At 42.6% G+C, this 15,527-nt stretch overlaps 1 protein-coding gene across 4 annotated transcripts in view; it reads left to right on the forward strand.

The window, feature by feature from the left end:
- Positions 1-1,144: 1,144 nt before the first annotated feature.
- PCNX1 (pecanex 1) overlaps positions 1,145-15,527 on the forward strand; it is a 141,893-nt gene continuing 127,510 nt past the window's right edge. For 3 of the 4 annotated variants that reach the window (XM_032782765.2, XM_075065408.1, XM_032782766.2), the window contains exons 1-2: positions 1,180-1,482; positions 12,791-12,999. In XM_032782765.2, coding sequence (XP_032638656.1) covers positions 1,330-1,482; positions 12,791-12,999 — 362 coding nt within the window. In that variant the 5' untranslated portion in view covers positions 1,180-1,329. Of the gene's footprint in view, positions 1,483-12,790; positions 13,000-15,527 lie in introns of all 4 variants that reach the window. The other variant, XM_032782767.2, reaches the window with a different exon arrangement.

A 15,527-nucleotide genomic window follows, 5' to 3' on the forward strand; every position in this document is an offset into this window, starting at 1 on the left:
GACTTCAGTTCAGAAACTGACTAATTAAAGCACTTATATTGATTCCTTAAGTGAAGAGGACAAGAAACATTTGTTGAGCCAGCTGAAAAAGTACAGAGAGTTTATTCTTATAAATCTACAATAGCAACCTTTGGATTCTACTGAATCTTTACATAGCTTTTGCAGATGCCTGTCTGATAAAACACTGCCAGTTTCATGGAGTGGGAGACTACCAGCAATGGGGCTGCTATATGATCAGGAAGAATAAAGAATTTGAACACAGAGTTGAATATCATACAACAAACAAATGAAGATTTGACTTCAGCTTTTTCTTTTATCATCACTAGTGGCTCAGCCCAAACTTTGTATTATGTTTCCTATGATGAAGGAAGTAGGAATTTATCTCTTGCTACTTCCAGTCCCAATAGCTACAGTTCAGCATTCTTTTTCCTCATTACTTATAATTTTGTGTTCTGAAAGGAGAGACTTTTTGCCTGATCATGAGCAAATCATGAAGGACTGGAAGTACTGGACACATGAGAAGCCCCCAAAGCTGAATGCCCTGCATTTGATAAGTTCGTTAATAGAGTTGTGCAAAAGCAGAAGAAGAAACCAAGAAAGATGTAGCTCTAGTGCTTCATTGGCGGCTTGGCTTTGTGTGCTGATTTTAAAACATGAGTTAAACCTAATAAAATGCCCCTGATATATTTTTCAGTTTTTACTAGGGTGCCATAAAGCGCACCTTTGCCCTCATGATCTGACTGTTCATCAGCTGCCAGTCCCACCTCTCCTGTAGATTGAAACACCCCCACCTAATTTCAGTTCCTGGGGAAAACTGCCACTAACCAGACTCCTCCACCCCTGGGCCTCTGCCCACCTTCTCACAGTGATCAAGGGGCCCACGACACCGTCTTGTCACGCCCCGCCTGCAGCTACTCCCAAGCGGCTCAGGCACGGGGAGACGTGGGTACTACCAGGCGAGCCCCTGCTCTGCTGCACGGTGTCCGGGCCGCCCGGCTCAAAAGTGCTGTTCCTCCCTCCACGCCGCATGGGGGCGCCCCAGGCGGGGTGGGCGTTGCCGGGGACGCCGCTCTCTGAGGCAGCGCCGCTCGTTGTCACTCCCTGGCAGCGGCGAAAGGGAAGGGCGGCTGCAGCCGCAAGGGCTGCCGGTCCAGAGGCGGTGCGGGGGCGGCCGGGGGCCCGGACCTAAGATGGCGGCGGCGTTGGTGGGGAGGAGGCGGGGTTGGCGGCCGCGGACGTGCGGGCTGTCGCGGGGTGCGGGCGGGACGCGGCTCTGGCCGGGCTCGCAGGGCGGATAGAGCGGAGCTAGCGCGGCGGAGTGGGGCCGCTATGGGCTCCCAGGCGCTGCAGATCCTGCGCCAGGGCGTGTGGGCGGCGCTAAGTGGTGGTTGGTATCAGGACCCGCACCAGGGTGCCGGGGTCAACGCGCTGCACCTGTACCTGTGGCTCTTCCTGCTGGGCTTCCCCTTCACTCTCTACATGGTGAGTGCGGCCCCCACCCCTCCCTGCTCGCGTGCGGGGCCGTGGCTGCGTGTGCGTGGGGCGCTCCCCTCTGTTAGGGCTCCCACCCCACCCCGGGGGCCGGGGCCTGCTCCTGCTCCCCCTCCCCCTGGGCTGAATCCGAGCCAAAACCTTGTGAATACCCCAGCGGATGCCTGGGGGTGGACGGCCCTGCCCTGCCAACTCCTGCGGGGCCCTGGCTGTTTAATTTTATTTATGATTAAAAGCCCGGGGGAGGAGAAGAAGAGACGAGAGAGACCACGTGGATTTACTTTAAACTTCCTGCTTTTTCTGTGGTAGCCAGAGGCAGCGAGGTGCTCTTCTGTGCCAGCCTGGGCAATAAGGGCCTGAGTTTCCTATAGCTACCATAGAAATGTCAAAGATGAGACAGAGTCCTTAGGCTTGTAATGCACATCTGAATTGGTTTAAAGTGATGGTTGCTGTTATAATGGCCTAGAATAAAAGTTTTATATATTGTAAATTCCCACAGTTAGAGCAGCAGACTGGGGCTAAGGAAGCCTGGCTTCTGTTTCTGGGTCAGCTTCTGGCCTGCTGTGGGAGACCTTGGGCAAGTCACTTCACCTCCCTGTATCATAGTGTTCCCCATCTGGAAAATGGGAATAACATGGTTTATTTCCTTGTTAAAGTACTTTGATTAAAAGTGCTGTATAAGACCTAGGTGGTGGTGGTATTATTATTTTATTTTCACATAAACATGTGCTTGCAGTCTATGTCCCCAGGAACCTTTGGATAAGACCTTGGCCATAGTTTTGTGTGGTCTAATTGCAAAGATTCTGTGGCTCATCTCTTAAAATTAGAGGATAAGCTTCAAAGATCATAGTCTAAAGGTCTATTCGTATATTGTGTGCTCTGTGTGCTGTCTGCTCTCCTGTCTTGACTATGTTGTAATAGTAAGGGAAGGCATACTTATGCCTTGCAGCTTGTAAGGTACTTTGGGATCCTCGGGGGGTGGAATTGGTGCTGTAGGAATATAATCTGCTATTAAAAGTACCTTTCGATTTAGCATCTTGTTTTGATTTTAGTTTTTTTAAAAAGACTGACTTGCAAACCCAAAAGCTTCTCTTAATTTTTGATGATCCTTTGTGGGTTCCCCTTTGCCTTCCATTCAAAAAAAAAACCTTTCTATATGTTGTGTTTGGGTTGTGGGAAGGAGGGCAGGTAGGCAGGCAGTGTGTAGCTTCCAATTGTACATTACTCACCACTTAATCTTTTAGCATCAAATTCTGACTTGCATGTCATGTGTGAAACAAATTAATATTTCAACTCATGGACTTCTCAACAGTTGTACAGTGTGATCACTTAGGTGTTACGTAATTGATTTCTGGCAGTCAGATCTAATCTGCAAGTGTGGGAAATCAAGATGCTTTGACAACTTAAAGCAGAAGCTGACTTGTGAAAAATGCATGCGGATTAGTGAATGAGTCCCCAGGGTAAAACCCTGTGTGAGTTTGTAAGGGGAGGAGAACTAGAGGGTCATAGGTAAGGCTATAACAAACACTACAGCTTGGTGGAGGAGGAGGGTAGACTCAATATCAGTAATTAGAATATATTAAGAAAATTACTGAAGTGGAGGAATCATGTAAAATTTTACAAGACTACAGCCCTTTGAAATTACCTGCCCTTTTGTATTTTGGTGTTCTTTGGAAAGTGAAAATGGCTTTGCACGTTATTGAAAAATAATACATTCCTGGCAGGGAAACAAGAGGCTGTTAATTAACAGCTGCCTCTCTTTTAAAAAAAACAAAACAAAACACCAAAAATCTACAGTGTGTAATAGATGAGCAGTCTAATCCAGTTTACAGCTAAATGGATGCTATATTGGGAATCTGTTTTCATGTAAAGGCAGGAAGATCCTTTCAGAGTCTTCTGTTGAGGTGCGGCTTGTTGGAGTTTGTTCTGTCCTTCATTTTTATGGTAATTTCCTATATCCAGTCATGCTTGACAAAATAGCTTATTTAATTAGTAGCATCTCTAGGGCTTGCCATAAACAGTGTAACAAACAGCAAGATGTCCATTCAGAAAACTCCTTTGGAAAGAATCTTCTCTGTCCTTTTCTGATAACTGATGAAATTGGAGTCACTTGAATCTTGTGCAGCTTTTGCAGCAGGAGTTGATGCTTTAGGGGTCTTTGTCTTGAGTGAAACTTTAAGCACTATTTCTGCCTATCTGTGTGCTTTGATACAGAAGGAAAAAGTAGGCAAAAAACAAGCTGTTTCTTCTTGAGGTGATTAGAAAAAAAATTCTCCATTGCCCTGGGCAAGCAAAAGATGCAACAACAACATGCCAAATGCTCCAAGAATAAGTAGGAAGATTAGTCACAAGTTAATGCAGATTGAATCATATTTGGCTGTTTTCCCTTTTCCACCCTTTGCCATTTTTAAGTGTTGTCTAGACATAAACTAAACAGACAGAATGATTATGGTCATCTTATTCCTGAATGTTTCCTTTTATTTTTTTTAACATCATTTACTGTTGGTTTTCTGGAACTGTATCTTTGCAGGAATTGCACAGTTAAGCAACATTGTTAAATATCCCTGGAGGAAGCCAGGTTTTTTTTGTTTTGTTTTGTTTTGTTTTTGTTTGTTTGGAGTGTGGCTTATAACTGTGTGTAGGAGAGGATTTCTAAACTAGCTTCAAAGTAGTTTTTGCTGACAAACAGCCTGTTATTTTTAAAACAAAGATGTCAAATGCTGGGAGATCTTATTACATTTAACTTTGTAAAACATCATATATTTTCCCACAGTAGGAAATTCTAGGAACAAATTCCCACATGTTTTTGCTGTGTTAGGGTAGCAACGGTTGGGACTTATTTCTAAAATATCCTGTAGTAGGAAGGCCACAAAGTCCCTTCAGTGCTTTGCTTGTAGCAAGCTCTTTGAGGGTAAAGGCGACTTAAATTTTATAATTGTTACATTCAATTGTAACTCAGTTTTTAGGCAAGAAATACTTTATTTGAGCTGATAAACCTTGTCCTTCAAACTAGTAAGTTAAATATACCTGCATTGTCTAAAGATATAGTTTGTTGTACCAAAAGTCTGTGGGAGTGTTTCAGTTGCTTTAGCAGCAGCTGTTAATATATTCTGTTCCCAGAGATGTACACTCAGTGATCAGTACACATACAGAAGAAAACAAAACCATGTTAATTTTGACTCTGTTAGATTCCTATGCTTCAATCTAAGTATATAGGCCCATTGACCCATGCTCCCTCCTGGAGACACCACATGAGGCAGGAACCTTCACCTACTGGAGTAGAGAGGCTGGTAGGGGTCAAAGAGGGCTGGGCTGGGCTCCCTAGCAGCCCACCTCCTTCACCCTCTTCCCCCAGGGCACCAGAGACAGGAGCTCTTCAGACTTCCTGACAGGTGGAGACAGTGGAGCTGTGCCACTGCAGGATTTTAAATGTATACAAGCTCTGAGGCACAGGAAGGGGAAGTAACTTGTCACAGCATGATCTAGCAGGATATGCCAGAGCCAGGAGTAGAACCCAAGTCTCTTGAAATAACTCTTATATAAATGCTAACTGTTATTCCAGTAAGTATAGTATTCAAATGACTGCCCACATTATTTTAAACTCGCCACTCCCCCATACAAAACAAAACAAAAAATCACTCAGAAATGAAATAGGGTGAAATCCTGGCTTCCCTGAAGTAAATGGGAGTCTTGCCACTACTTCATTGGAGCCCTTATTCTAAGTGTGGGACATGTTTATGGAATATGTCCATATCTATAATGGCAAGATCTCTTTAGATATCTAGAATCGATATAATAGCTGGTCATACTTTGGTCACTTAAATGTGATTCAGTTTAGAAGTGTGATATGGTAAGACCTTTTTAGACAAATAGGTATGGTTCCATGATTACAGCCAGGAAGCCTAGGCACTGGAGTGCATTTCAATGAGATGTTTTCCCTGAGACCTTGTGCTTGCTTTCTCTAAGTGGTACTTCATGTTTTGTTGTTGTTGTTCCCAACTAGATTTAGTTTTTCAGAAAATCCCATTATTCCTACTCTTTATTGTAACTTAATAGTTGAGGTCATAAATGCATTATACAAAAAGAGCTAGATAAATTCATGGAGGATAGGTCCATCAATGGCTATTAGCCAGGGTGGCAGGGATGATGTCCTTATCCTCTGTTTGCCAGAAGCTGGGAATGGGCGACAGGGGATGGATCGCTTGATGATTACACTGGTCTACAATTTTTGAGAAGTTGTCTGCTTCAGAGATAAAATGTGGTATTTATTATGTATTTTGATGCGCTGAATTCAAATATGACCATTAAAACAACTGGCTACTGTTTCTAAGATATTTAAGTTTTTACATTTTATGTCTATGTATATTGTGTAGATAGTAGAGTTTTAATCATAAATTGTAAAATTGTAACGCTAGGTCTTTCTTGTGTTTATGGTTGCTTTAACATGATATTTCACCTGTTCCTGTTTTATGTAACAATTTAAAATCAGAAAAAAAGGGTTATATAAATAAAATTTATTATGAAACAAGGCAAAAAACTGTTATGTACATAGTTTTAGTCCTATTCAGTGTCTGCGTCGGCGCTTTTTTGGCTGTCCTCTTGTATTCATTAAATGGAGCATCTCTTGTCACTGTCCAGCAATAGTCTGAAGCACTGTGCTCCATTTGCCCTGATAGCCGTTTCTCCATTGTTGCAATGTCCTGGTGAAATCGCTCACCGTCTTGTCAATCTCACTGGCTGCAGTTTGGTGGAAAAAAATCTAGATGAGAGTACAAAAATGTAGCTTTAGGACATGTTGCAACCAAGGCTTTGGTATGCCTTGAGTGAGGTTGTCACCAACAACCTGTAGTGTCTGCCTTGTTGTTTCCAGAGAAAATTTATTGCCATAACTGGAAGGCTTTCTCAAGCCGTCTTTTCCTTGCAACGCAGTCATGGTCAAATGCATCATCTCGAAGAAGTTTCACGAATTTCTGAAGGACCAACAAAGACCCTTCCTTATTCGTAGCTTCCTTAAACCTTTGGAAAATTTTCCACGGAGGACTTGAAAGCTGCTGTGGTTTGTCAATGGCCTTGACAAAGTTCTCAATCAGACCCAGCTTGATGTGTAGGGTGGTTAACAAAATTTTCCTTTGATCAACAAGTGGTGGATGCTGATACACTTTCCTCCCAGGCTCCATGACTGTTGGAGTGGCCATCTTTTTGATGTAGTGGGAATCTCTTGGCACGACATATCTCATTCTCCCCCTGCAAAGAGAAAACAGCAGTACTTTGTGTATCAGTCTGAGACCAAGCAAGAAGAGCAACAACCTCAAATCGCCAACCAAAACTGCCAACTGATGTTTGTCATAGTTTATGCACTCAAAAGTTGTTTCATGTTGTCATAGGTTTCCTTGCCTATGGACTGGCATGACCAACTGGAATTGATGGCAAAACATTTTGCCATTAGCAGCAAAACAGCCTTTAAGAACTCGTGAATCAATGAACAGTCTCCACTCATCTGGATCGTGAACCATGTTGAGGGCTGCCATCACACCATCGATGTTGTTGCAGACTACAAGATCACCTTCCATGAAGAAGAAAGGGAGAAGATCCTTTTGACGGTCATGGAACATCACCTGCCAGGAGACTCCACTGCTGTAGTCTGGAGCCCAACAGCTAGACTAGAGCCAATCAACAATTTTAAGCATCATTTTTGTTCTCGTGACCCAGAATTAGTAAAGTTTGACTACATTTATTTCAGAAGCATTTTGGCTGTAGAGCAGTGTTACCTGTTCTGTTCGTTCCATCTGAGGCGCCTGGCATTGGCCATTGTCAGAGGACAAGATACTGGGCTAGATGGACCTTTGGTCTGACCCAGTTTGGCCATTCTTATACTTAGAGGATGTCTTCTCAGATTTTGAGAAACGCAAATCAAAAACGTGGAATTATCTTGGGCTCAGGCCCAGCTTTTTTTAGTGCTTCATTCTCAGCCTTCTGGCTAAGAGGGGTGAAAATATTATCTATTCTTTAAGCTTTAAATAAAACTGACAACTAGATGCAGCATACAAAGTGTGGGACCTTGCTTCTTGCAATTAATATTATTGCAATGTCTTGTTCTACAGGCTTTCTAAAAACATTCAGTATTGACTCCAGTTTGGCCAAACGTTAACTCAAACTGTAGCACTCAGCATATTACTGCAGAGGAAATGTCATAAACTTCCTCTTAAATCTCCTAGTACACCCAAATGCTTCAAAGTCAGAAGTTCTTAAACAAATATTTTTTCAATTTGGATTGCCTGAAGCCCCAGTAGTGGCCATTCCAAAATGGAGGTAGAAAACTTTATGGAGAGTTGAGCACCCCAAATTTGCATATTGTGTCTAGCTAGTATTAAAATATAAAACAAATTTTTTCTGAGTTGAATTAATTCGTAAATTTAAAAAGCTCTTCTCCACCCTACATCTAATGAACAAGCAGTTCTTGCATTTTGTCTACTTTATCTTTTGATGTATATCCTATCAACAATTAGTCCCTTTAAGAGGCAAGTCAGTTTCTAGTACAGGCTTATGATTTTTACCTGTACCACATACTAGAGCTATAAAAATATTGTAGAATAAGAGAGATGTGTAACAAACTAATGAACAGGATTTCTCTGAGGTTTAAAATGAGATATTTATACAGAAGAGGCAGAGTGACAAAAGCTAATAAAACTAATCTAATCACTCTAAAGTAACACCTTTGTTTCAGTCACAGGTGAGAGAGACGGCTTGTCTACACTGGCAATTTTCAGAGCTTCAAGTTTCTCGCTTGGGTGTGAACAATCCCATTCCCCCAAGCGCAGTAAGTTTCAGCGCTAGAGCTGCACCACAACCACACAAGGCACTTTAAAGCACTGCCGCAGCAGTGCTTTAGCATTGCTAGTGTAGACAAGCACTTAGCTGTGAAGTCATTGTTAGACTTTATCAAAATTTGTTCTCATTATAGGACCATAATGAATTAAACCCAACTGGTAGTCTTCTCAGGAAAGGCCCAGGATTAGAATTAAAATTTTTATTAAAGTTAATGTTTAAAATCAAATTTACACAAGTTAAGAGAGAAGGTACTGTACATCTGGGGTCAGGCTTGGATTATGATCGATTACAAATATCGATTACAAGGTTCACGAGATACATACATAGCACATAACCAACATAGTCTCAGATTGGGGTCCGGGAGTTTTTCAAATGCCAGTGGATAAGTGGACTCGGGTACGCTACCCGTGGAATGTATTTAGAGTCCAAGTCAGTATTGGTGTAGCACATAAGTACATGGGTGGGATGTGTCCCTTGTTTCGTCAGGGAAGGAAGGAAGTGGGTTATTTCCCAGACCGGCGGTCTCAATTATTCAACCTGATACTGGCGGTGTGCCATGATGTGCTCCGTGTATATGCCTCTGGATCACCTGGTGGTGTCGGACACCATGAGCTGTCTCATGAGCCGGCCGTAACATTGACCAACTCTGCATGCTCTTAGCACCGGCTCGTTGTGCGGGTCCCATGCACCCAGGGCTCCCACGACTAGGGCGTGGATCTGGACCTCGTAGCCCTAGGTTGTCGGCCAGTGGGGTGTATTTCAGCACCTTCCGAGCTCGGGCCTCGTGGAAGGCCAGTGACCCATTTTCAAATGGTACCGTGACATCCACCATGAAGATCTTCTTTTCCATGTCGGTCACAACGCTGTCAGGTCGCAGTTGGCTGTCCGTTCCGGGAATAGTACATGTGCTTATAGGTCAAGATGAAGTTGCAAAATCGTGAGTGTGAGATCTGTGCAGGAAGGCTCGTGCAATGCCTGTCTCCATCAAGCATGGCTTTAACCAGTATAATGCATTTTTATGAGCACTGCCGTTCAAACTTTAAGAATTGCTGTACAATGTAATAGTTACAAGATAAAGGATATCTGTGATGATTGGATTCTGTCAAACTGAAATAGACCATCTTAGTTATCACATTTGGTCATGAAGCACAAACTTCTTGTCTTCACCTCATTTCAAATCTGTAGCTTTCTTCCTTGGCTAAATGTGTTTAATCCAGTGCTCTCTGTTACTGAGAAACCTTAAGTTAGTTGCCATACGGGGGCAGAAAAATGGCCCATCTAGTCTAGCATCCTGTCTCTGACTTTGGCCAGTGCCAGATGCTTCAGAGGGAATGAACAGAACAAGACAATTTTGAGTGATCCATCCTCTGCCATCCAGTCCCACCTTCTGGCAGTTTAATGTTTACGAACAGCTGGAGCATGGGGTTGCATCCCTGATCATCTTGGCTAATGGCAAATAGGTACATAAACTGATCTGTTTTTTTTTTTTTAACCCAGTTATACTGTTGGCCTTTGCAACATGGCAATGGCAACAAATTTCACAGGCTGACTGTGCTGTGTGGAAAAAGTACTTCGGTTTTTTTTTTTTAAACCTGCTACCTATTAATTTCACAGGTGACCCTTAGTTCTTGTTTTATGTGTAGGGGATACGTAATACTTGCTTATTCACTTAATCCATACCATTCATGATTTTATAGACCTATCGTATTTTCCCCTCTCCCTCTATAGTTAGTGCTTTTCTAAGCTGATTGGTCCCAGTCTTTTTAGTTTCTCCTAATTATTTTCATTGCCTTTCTGCGCACCTTTTCCAGTTCTGATTTATCTTTTTGTGATGGGGCAACCAGAACTGTACCCAGTTTTCAAGATGTGTGAGTACCATGGATTTTTATAATGGCATTACAATATTTTCTGTCTTATTATCTATCCCTTTCCTAATGGCTGCTAATATGAACCAATAACTTGTCCTCTAATTCAAAGTAGAAAATGAAATGTATTTCCCTGTGGATCCTGCCTCTAAGATTTGTTTGGCTGATCTTTACAGGCCTGCTTTACCGGAAGTATATTTAAGCCTGGCACAGGCACAATTATTTTTTTTTTTTTCCCCCAGGGCTTCAAGAATCTAGCTCAAAAGTCAAGTGTATTGGCTTTGCAAATCTATTTTTATAAGCAGTCTTTTTCTAACTGAACAAAAGCACTGAATTCCATGGCATAGGTTAACTAATCAATTGATATGATAGTGACGTGTTAGTGATTATGATAGCAGCTTAGTTAAAGTATTTTCTTAATAAATTTATTGAAAACACTTAGTTTTAGGCCAAGACATTAAAATTTAAGTTAATTCTTTCTCTTGCCTCCCCTCTCTCCACCCCAACAACCGCCCCCCCCCCTCAGTTTTGGACTTCTACCTAAGTTACTCTGCTCCAGACAAGTTTAAAATATTTTGAGTTAGTAAATCAATTTCACCGTAAAATTTTCTTTTTGACCTGTTTGTTTTGTTTGCAAACATTCAAAGCAAGATTATCAACCACACCTCTAACTCCTGTCTGCTCTAATTGGGACCTGTTGATGCTTGCAGTTACTATTTAAAGTTCTTGTGGCATCATCACCACCAACGTGTATGTAAATGGGAAAAGCTTGTATCTATTCCATTGACTAATTACTTATTGGTAAGAAGTTCCTAACTCCTCTGCTGATTCCAACCCCTCTTACTGCTGCTGAAGTTCTACTAGGTCTGTTAAAGATTTGAAGAGCTTCAGCCAGAGCAACAAGACAAGTTGTAGTTCCTCGCCTCCCAGTTTTTGACTTCTAAGTTACAGAATAACAAGCAAAAGTGACTCTCCAGAGAGGTGAGGGTTGGAAGTGCTGCAGAAGCTGTGATGTATCTCCACTGCAGAGGTATTCTCCTCTGTCTCGTCTCTTTTAAGCATGCTTTAAAAAGTGGTTATCAGGTTGTGCCAGGACTTCTGCCAGCCTCTTACGTTAGACACGGCCTTGAGAGATCGGGTTAAATCTAGAGGAACACCTTTGCTCCTTCAATTAGAGTCACAGTTCCCTGAGACCTTCTGTTGGTCTTTCAGCAAAACCTGGCAAGATCAGCTCTCACTTTTCATCCTTAAGTTGGAATAAGTTGGGAGGAGAAAAAAAAGTCAGGCTCTTTTACACATCAAAATAAAGTGGGTGGTGGTGGTGGGGGTGAAAAATCCTTCCCAGGTCACCTTTGTTGTGTTTCCACTTCCTTCTGGGCATGTATAGCTGTTCCAGCACAAATGTTCCTTGTACCATGAAGTCTTGCAGGTTAATTTCTAGTAAGGCTTAGGTGTCAAGTCTCTATGATATAAACAATCTTTCTGTATAGGCAGGAAAACATGTTAGGCTGCCATGATACTGGTGTCTAGCATGTGGGAGTAGCTGTTGTGTTCTGACTTGATTTGTCAACTTATCTAAACAGGATCTTTTTCCTCCTTCACCCCACTCCCAAAAGTCTTTCCACACTTCACTTGGGGTCACTCATTTTCATTGACTCTAAAGCAAATTGATCATGAGACCTTGCTGCCCAGTCATCTGGACAGTGGATATGGCAAGGGTGGGCAAACTTTTTGGCCTGAGGGCCACATGGGGGTTCCAAAACTATATGGAGGGCCAGGTAGGGAAGGCTGTGCCTCCCCAAACAGCCTGGCCCTACCTCCTATCTGCCCCCTCCCACTTCCTGCCTCCTGACTGCCCTCCTCAGAACCCCGAACCTATCTAAGCCCCCCTGCTCCTTGTCTCCTGACCCCTCCCCGCTTCCGGAACTCCCCCCCCCAACTGCCCCCCTGGGACCTCACCCCCGCAACAGGCTCCCCGGGACTCCTGTGCCTATCCAGCCCCCTCATTCCCCCCCCCCGAACCTCCGCTCCCTGTCAGCTGACTGTCCCCTGGAACCCCCTACCCTTTATCTAACCCTTCCACCCCATTACCATGCTGCTCAGAGCACCAGGGCCGGCAGCTGCGCCAGCCAGAGCCAGCTGCGCCAGCCAGAGCCAACTGCGCTGTCATGTTGCCCAGCAGGAGCTCGCAGCCCTGCCACCCGAAGTGCTGACGGCACGGCGAGCTGAGGCTGCAGGGGAAAGCGGACAGCAGGGGAGGGGCCTGGGGCTAGCCTCCCTGGCCAGGAGCTCAAGAGCTGGGCATGATGGTCTGCTGTAGTTTGCCTGCCTCTGGGATATGGAGTCCCCACTCCATGTCTACTCTTGGCACCCTGTAGTTGATTCCCACCCAAGTCCCCTTTTCAGGTTTGAAAAAACTAGTTGAAACAAGTCTTACATGCTGATATCCTATGTGTGTCTTTTTTATATCAGTTTTGGGGAATGATGAAAGTGTACATGGCACAAATAAAATTCTGTTACTACACTCAATTTTATACTTGTTTGGTGATCTAGTCTTTAACATCTCTTGAATCCACTTCATTTTTTTTTAATTTTCCTTTTGAAAGGCCCTTCCTTCTTCAATGGTGATAGTAGCAGTCTACTGTCCAGTGATAGCAGCTCTCTTCATTGTTCTGAAAATGGTGAACTACCGTTTGCACAGGGCATTGGATGAAGGAGAAATTGTGGAGAGGAATGCCAATGACCATATGGACAGGGGTGCAAAAACTGAACAAGGCAATACTTCAACCAGGAGAACAGACAGCAATGGGCCCAGGTAAGAGAGCTTCATCTGTTTATGTGGTCAAAACTGTTTCTGCATGCACTACTTACTTGTAACAGTAGTCCTCATCAGGCTGATAACCGGTAAATCAAGGTAATGTGAAAAAACTGGGGATATTAGCTATAACTGTAACTTTGGATGTTTCAGGGAGTCAAATGGCTTTTAAAGTCAATCAGGAATAGGGTACCAGATGTCCTGATTTTATAGGGACAGTCCCAATTGTTGGGTCTCTTTTGTATATAGGCTCCTATTTATCCCCCCCGCCCCCTGTCTTGATTTTTCACATTAGCTGTCTGGTCACCCTAATCAGGATCAGCAGTTGCCTGGCATTTTGTGAATTTGAGGGTGGAGTTTAATATGTAACACCGTACTCTCCACTTCCCATCTGGAAGATCCACAAGTTCTGTGCCTCTCATAGTGGCCCTGTTCCCAACTCCATGCAGGGAAACTTTTTGGGGGGGCGATGGGCAGAGGGGGGGCACTGTGTTTAGGTTTGCTCTTAACTGAAGTTCAGAGTAGTGATGGTGGTGCATCTCTTTAGAGAGAGCATCACACTGTAGCTTTCTAGTTTAATAATAGTTCCAAAAATCACCTCCTTTCAGATGTAGAAAATCTGTTAAACACTCAACTCTACCAGTGGATTCTAGATGGCTATAAGGGTATTTAATCAAATGGAAATTTTGGCTAAGGTTCTAATTCTGCAAGTACCTTCTAATGATGATTATACTGAAATGATGTAATGGTCAGGTCATGATTGACAATATTTGGTGTGTATATATGTTACAACTTACAAACATTGGCTAGCTAACCTTCACAACCTCCTTTACAGTTGGTAGGAATTATCCCCCTTCTACAGATATTTGGGATTGGCACATGGGGAGGGGAACTACTTGGTCAAGTAGTAAGTGACTTGGCCTGGACTAAAAATGGAGTCTGCATAAGAGCTGGAATTAAATATCTGGTACTCTTTGATTTAGTGTGCCAAACCAGGCCCCTCTACCCATATGCCCTTTGTTTAAAGGGACAAAATACAATCCAAAAAACACTCTTAATACTTCAGAAATTAACATGCTCTGACCTCCTTCCTTCTGAAGTTTGTAGCTGGTTTTTGCAGACTGGCCCTTTGAGGTGCCTGCTAAATACTGTTTGCGGAAGGTGAGCATGTAGAAAGAAGCCTGTCAATCTGGCCGTATATTTGGTGACAACAGCAGTTTACATCCTGTTTCTATTCAGAAACTGAACTTAGAGCAAAAAGGGTTTTAAAATTCTGACTTGACTTCTTTGTGTGTTTGTATCTGTAGCTAATTAACTGCAGGGTCTATCTTTTATGGGGTGCAGATGGATCGTCAAATCCTTTTGAACACCCCTTGTAAATCTGAAATTTGTTCAAAAAAATTTCTGACATAGTACTTTTCAACATAAATCAGTATGAAACACTTGCTTTTTTGAAAAAGCTTTTATTCTTTGGAGATAATTGGTCAAGGATGCTACACACGACATTGCGTAAACTGTGCATGCAGTCACAAAGAGACAGTAGTAGAAGGGTACTAACTAATAACACATTTTGCACCTAGTGTGTTCAGTTTCCAAGTCAGAGAGCCAATTTTTGAAAATGACAGATTGTCAGTTCACTTTTGTGGACTTTAAACTGGTAACTTTCATATGAGAAAACTGCTGACTTCAATAAAATTGTATTTTTGTTTTTCCTTGGAAGTGGCTTTGCTGTAATGTTCAGTCAGGCTACTAAGCTTTCAAGATCTTATTTGTGCTTTATTTCATTGTTAATCACTAGCTGAACTCTGTTTCTAGCCAATTTAAATAAGTTCGTGGTAGTTGGCATTGAAATAACTGCTAATTTTTCCTAACATTTTCAAATTACTAAGTCATCTCATGACTGTCTCACTTCTTAATCTTGAACTTCTAGTCTTATTGTTACTACTTGTTGTGGACGTATCTTTTGTATTAAGTTTTCTTCCCATTTGTGTATGATAACTTTGTCTGCTTCTGTGACTCTTGTTCTGAAACTGGCAACTTCTCTCTCACTCAGAATTCACTTGCAGAAGTAAACAGAAATCAGGAATGGAAAAATTCCAGTATTTCATAAGGAAAACAAATGAACATGTAATTCACCCAAGATTATAATTGGTTGTAAATTGAAGGTCTGAGTTTTAAGGAGTTGGAAAATCCTTTTTAGATGCCATGATTTGAGTTTTGAAATCCATACTTCTTCCTGTGCCTGCAGAACTTATGTTTATATATTCCTAGCTTCAGTAATGCTGTGTCAGTCTTTTTTATATTCTGGTAGGGGTGACTGCTGTACAATTCTAGGTTTACTTGTATGGGGGAGCCCTAGTGGAGTGAACTATTCCTCATGCTAGCTTTTTGTAGCTCGTTTAAAAGAAAGCTGTGCCAATTTTGCTCAACCCAGCCTTCTGTAAATTCACACTGAGAAGTAATGTGCATGCTAATACACCTCTACCCCAATAGAACGCGACCCAATATAACAGGAATTCAGATATAAA

This window comes from Chelonoidis abingdonii, chromosome 4, assembly GCF_003597395.2.
Source record: "Chelonoidis abingdonii isolate Lonesome George chromosome 4, CheloAbing_2.0, whole genome shotgun sequence".
In the NCBI taxonomy this organism is placed as follows: Eukaryota; Metazoa; Chordata; order Testudines; family Testudinidae; genus Chelonoidis; species Chelonoidis abingdonii.